This window comes from Marmota marmota, unplaced genomic scaffold (assembly GCF_001458135.2).
Source record: "Marmota marmota marmota unplaced genomic scaffold, marMar, whole genome shotgun sequence".
Lineage (NCBI taxonomy): Eukaryota > Metazoa > Chordata > Mammalia > Rodentia > Sciuridae > Marmota > Marmota marmota.
Genome location: NW_026001055.1, coordinates 1 through 5780, shown reverse-complemented (window position 1 = coordinate 5780; position 5780 = coordinate 1). Strand labels below are relative to the sequence as shown.

At 35.7% G+C, this 5780-nt stretch overlaps 1 protein-coding gene across 1 annotated transcript; it reads right to left on the bottom strand.

Annotated features, from left to right (window-relative positions):
* Positions 1–2145: 2145 nt before the first annotated feature.
* Positions 2146–5774, bottom strand: LOC107134137 (protein FAM221A-like). Its single transcript, XM_015476264.2, has 2 exons — positions 5659–5774; positions 2146–2743 (listed from the first exon to the last, which is right to left on the bottom strand). The coding sequence occupies exons 1-2, from the start codon at positions 5754–5756 to the stop codon at positions 2530–2532; spliced, it is 312 nt and encodes a 103-aa protein (XP_015331750.2). The 5' UTR covers positions 5757–5774; the 3' UTR covers positions 2146–2529.
* Positions 5775–5780: the final 6 nt, after the last annotated feature.

The following is a 5780-nucleotide window of genomic DNA, read 5'->3' as shown; positions in this document are numbered from 1 at the left end:
GTGCCCCTGACCTCCCTGCAGGCCTCCCTGCAGGCCACTGCTCTTACTTCTGAAAGATGGTGAAGTGGTAAGTGCATACATAAGGTACATAGAAGGAAAAAGATTTTTTTTTGCAAAACCAGCTGGGACTAAAGTAACGAAGTTAAAGAATGCAGTATAGGAAATGCAGGCCCTGTCCTCAAAACCCAAGTTAAATGCACATAAGATGGGGACAGCCCAGTGGGCAGGTCCAGGTTGAAATCATGTGGAATACCCTACAGATCAGCTCCGATAAAAGCCATACAGAAAAACCAACCCATAAACCCAAAAAAGATCCAAAGTATAGTACTGATGAATGCTACAACACCAAGGAGTCATGAAAATATTATGCTAAGTCCAAGAAGCCAGTCACAAAAGACCACATATCCTATGATTTAACTTACATGAAATGTCCAGTATAGGCAAATCCATAGAAATAGAAAGTAGACTGTGGTTGCAAAGGGGTGAAGAGAGATAGGAATAAGGAATGACTACTAACAAATATGGAGTTTCTTATTAAGGTAATGAAAATGTTCTAAAATGTATTATGCTGTTACCTGCACAAGATTCACCTTGATGAATATATTTAAAATCATTAAATTGTATGTCTTAAAGATGTGCATTATATCTAAATAAAGTTTTTATATTAAAAAAAACAAGCCATATTGGAATGGAAGCCAGAATATATCATTAACAGAATCATTACCGGATCATACCTCTCAAAAATAGAGAAGAGAACATAAATCTGCTTTATCCAACACTTATATGAAGTCTTTGAAACATGTTCATTCCTGCTTCTTTCAATTAAAATGTTTTAGAGGTTAAGTTTCCCTTATCAAAAGGCCTGGAAATATTTCAGATTTTAGACTTCTTTGGATTTTGGAATATTTGCATAGACTACTCCCCAATCTGAAAAATTTTGAGTATCATATCAGCCCCCCAAAACTTTTTGTTTTATGACAGGGATTGAATTCAGGTGCACTCAACCACTGAGCCACATCCCCAGCCCTATTTTATATTTTGTTTACAGACAGGTTCTGATGGAGTTGCTTAGCACCTCACTTTTTGCTGAGGCTGCTTTTGAACTCGAGATCCTCCTGCCTCAGCTTTCCAAGCCACTGGATTACAGGCATGTGCCACCTCACCTGACTCAGCTCAAGTATTTGATGTGTGAAATTCTTTTTAGAAATCTGAAAAAGGGCTGAGGTGGTGCCTCAGCAGTAGAGCGCTCGCCTAGCACGTGCAAGGCGCTGAGTTCCATCCTCAGCACCACATAAAAATAAATAAATAAATAAAGGTATTGTATCCAAGTACAACTAAAAAATACACAGACATTTATATATTTTAAATCTGAAAAATAACTTAGTTGAGGCCTGCAGTTGTAGCTCAGTGGTAGAGTTCTTGCCTAGCATGCACAAGGCCCTGGTTTGATCCCCCAAACAAGAAAAACAAAAGAGGAAGGAGCAGGAGAGAAGAACAAGAAAAATTTAGTTGATTAAACTCCCACTTTTTAAATTTTTGAATCAGATTGGATCGTGTCTTATAATTCTCTAAATAAAATCTATTCCCATTAACTTATGAGGTTAGAGTTCATGATTATTAAGCATACCAATAACTCTATGTATCTATACATTAAATTTTGCTTAGTTGTTTTTTTTTTCAATTCAAGATAAGATAAAATTCAAAATGAAGAGATAATTGCAGATATCAAGAGACCAAAATACCAAGAGGCTGAATTGTGTCTGCAAGTGAGGAAGGTCATGCTCATGCCTACCACTATATTTCAGTGCCTGGAATGATAGTGCCTAGGACAGAGTAGGTGCTCTGATTTATTTGCTGAATGAACTGATGTGATGTGAATGCCCATTTGACTCCTCCTCTCTTAGGCTTTTGTTGAAAAGAAGAATAGGAAGAGTTGTTTCTGTCAGGGTTGGATCATTAATAAAGATATTTTATTGCGGGGAATGAGTATTGGGGATTGAATTCAGGGACACTCAACCACTGAGCCACATCCCCAGCCCAATTTTGTATTTTATTTAGAGACAGGGTCTCCCTGAGTTGTTCAGCGCCTCGCCATTGCTGAGGCTGGCTTTGAACTCAAGATCCTCTTGCCTCAACCTCCCCAGCCCCTGGGATTAGAGGTGTGCCCCACTGTGCCCTAGTAATAAAGATATTTTGTGTCAGTAAATTAAATATATATTTTGTGTTAAGTAAATCCACATATAATGTAATTTCATGAATGAAGCTCTTATAAAATAGGATGATCATAAGGAATAATCCAGGCCATGAATAATTTGGATAATATGTGTGAGTTAATGAGGGTCCTCCTTGAGTTCCTTATCCACATCCACCTCTGTTTTAACCAAAGCCACTTTAGCCCCACATAGACACCCTCCCTCCTGTGCTCTATTCCAGTCTGCTTAGCTCTTTAATATTGAGGTCTGTACCTGATTAAACTGGTACAAAGACACATTCAATATTCAATAATAGAGAAATTCAACCAACCTGCGGCTATGTATAATAGTGTAACTTACATGCATTGCACATAAAACCAGGTGCAGGGCTGTGTTGATCAGCAAAGTGCTTGCATCTGCAGCGAACAGGCTGAGTGCCATTCAAAGGCACGAAAAGGTAAGCCCTGCACTGGCAGCCAATCACTTGGCAAGGCAGATCAATAGGGCGCTGCTGTGGAATTGTTTCAAAGTCAGTTTTATGTAGCTTATACCTGAAAAAAGAAAGGGAAGACATACAAACACAATCGGGTATTACCAAAAGTTACAATCTCTATTCTGTCATGCAAATACAATTCTTTTTTGTTTGGTTTTGCTATTCTTGTTAATAAGGAAAACAAACTCCCCTGTATGCAGTATTTGTCAGCTTTGGTCAGAGGGAATCTTCATACTTTTAGATTTTTATTTTAAGTTATATAAGAAGTTTCATAGCAATACCAAGATACATAAAATACTTGCTCATCAATGCAGATCCTTTGATATGTATGCATAACCTGAGAGTGTCAAAAAGGTTCTTTATAAAAATGCTTTTGAGGGGCTGGGGATGTGGCTTAGCGGTAGGCGCATGTGAAGCCCTGGGTTCCATCTTCAGCACCACACAAAAACAAACAAACAAATAAATAAACAAAGATACTGTGTCCAACTACAACTAAAAGAAATAAGTATTTAAAAAAATGCTTTTGATTAAATGCACTACTTAAATTTATTTTCATGGTTTGATTTTTAAATTGAAGTAGGCTCCATATGTATGTACTATTGCAACTTATTTTAATATAATTTTAACTTTTATTTCAAAGTAAACCTCAGATATTTTAAAAACTAAAATTCTGTTAAAAGATTGTTAGTAATTTTTTACTCCTTCTCAGAAGGAGCCACTTAGTAAAATAATATTAAATTTGTCTTATTCTTAATAAGGATCTAAGAAATTTAGGTTAAACAATGACATAATAGTTTTCACTTAGAAAAAAGAGCCACCTTTTTAAAAAATACATGTAGTTTATAATTATGTAGTTTACAACTGCATATAGTGGCTGAGGAGAGCGTTAAAGAAGAACCAATTGCATTTAAAAATGCTTCAAGAAATTTAATAAAGCCATCTTTTCACACAGAAAGTTCATTTTGGAAAATATACCCTAAGAAAATAATTACACATAAAGAAAAAGCATTGTGCATAAAGACAATATTAACAATAGTATCTATAATAGCAAATATATACCATATGTGTATAAGTGTACATATGCATATTCACACATATATAGGAATAGATAAGCAAATGACTAGAGGATAGTTTTCAAACTTTTTAAACCCTTTCTTCAAATAAAATCTTTCACGGAATCATAACACTGTATGTAAAATAGATGAAAGCAGGAATTGAAGGCCCCCTTCCCTTCCCTTAACCTGCCCTTCCAGCTGGTGCACCCTTGAGTCTTGCTCAAAGCTCAGTGAACACATGATGAACACCACTGGGCTAGCTGGAGTATCCTGCGGGTATTAAAAACCTCGTTTGAGATTACTATAATAATGTATAAACATTTCTGTGATTCTGTCATTAAAAAAGAGCTTAATATTCTATATACATACAAAACCAACAACTAAATGAACTATGCAAAGAAAAAATTACATAAAGTTAGTAGTATAACAGCAACTGGCTGTTGGGGGGTGTGTGTTCTACTTTTCTATATTCCTCCCCATTTTCCTTAATGACAATGTCTCACTTCGATAACAAGGGGAAAAAATAGTTTGAGTAGAAAACTCAGTACTACAAGTTTCTCCATTGAATTTGGCTGGGTTTTTGAGGGTCAAATACATGCTCTACAAATGCTATATAGATAAGAAACTAGCATGAAATCTTTTTTTTTTCCATCAAATAAACTCTTTATTTTGATAATAAATTTATTTACATATTTCTGGGATGCAAATGGTTCCTCACATGATTTCTAGTTTATTTATTTATTTTTTTTAAATCAACTTTCAGGTTTAGGCTCTTTGTTTCATTGAATCTTCTTTTCTATAAGCAGCATGAAATCTTTTAAGAATTATAAAACTATCATAAAATTAACAAACCCTTCTTCAGTTATAAAAGATAGCAACACATGCCTCTCCTCCATCCATCACAATGTTTTTAACTGAGATTGCTAGATAAACTTAAAGTCAATCTGTATACACATTACTCATCCTAGCAACTGCCTAAAACAACCTCTGGCAAAGTGCAACTGTAAACAGCAACTACACAAAAAGTCTCTCAAAAATGAGCCCCAGGAATTCCTATCAAAACAAGAAATTTACCCTTCAGTGGTTTCCTCAGAATAAAAAATCAAAGTTGTTGTTTGAAAACACGTAATAGGTTCAGTGGTTTTTCTGTGAAGCTGTTTGATCATTTTGATCTTTACAACTGTGAGAAGGTAGTAAAAATCGGAAGCAGAGCATGTACACAGAGAATTGCAAACCTCAGACCCAGGCAGCCTGCATTAAGGACTGGAGCCCCCTAACCTCTTTGCCCCTGTGATTTTCTTGGAACATGATCCTTGTAACCAAAAGCAAACATTGTAACAAAAGCAGTGTATGCTTATGTTTTTATTTCTAAAGAAAGGTTCTTAAAATAAAGTATCAACACAGCTGTTCTTTAAGATGGGAAGGGTGATTAGTAAATTTGAGAAGGAATGATTGTTTATCAATGGGTAGCATGGGACAGGTGGACACTGCTTCCTAGCCAAACTGAAAGATCCACAGCAGAGCCACAGGAGCACCAATATCTTGTTCGCCAAGAAAACAGAGGTGCTTAAGGCATAGTCTATGAATCTAAAAGAATAGAACCAAAAAAAAAATTTAATGACAAGAAACTTTTAGGTATTTCTATTGTTTTATGTAAAGGCCTATTTTTTAAGTGTTTTTTTTTTTTTTAGTTGTAGATAGACTGTGTGCCTTTATTTGTTTACTTTATGTGGTGCTAAGGATCGAACCCAGTGCCTCACACTTGTGAGGCAAGCACTCTGCCTCTGATTTACAGCCCCAGCCCAAAGCCTATTTTTAAATGTTTCTTAATCATCACATTATTACTTATGGAAGGAGAATATGTTTTGCTATTGTTCTTATTTTCTAGTCATGAGAAAATAGCAATAAACTATGTTACCTATGTGTACAAAAACACAGTGTCTCCGGGCCAACGAGTTTACAATCCATTCCTGTTGGTGATCGCCAGCTCACAAATAACCTGTTCTGTAAGCGCATAGGTAAAACTTTCTTTTTGTATTC

Coding starts and splice junctions, on each gene's coding strand:
- LOC107134137 (XM_015476264.2), bottom strand. CDS start 5,756: ATGCGCTTACAGAACAGGTTATTTGTGAGCTGGCGATCACCAACAGGA. Junction 2,744..5,658: donor CTGTGTTTTTGTACACATAG/GTAACATAGTTT, acceptor TTCTTTTTTCAG/GTATAAGCTACATAAAACTG.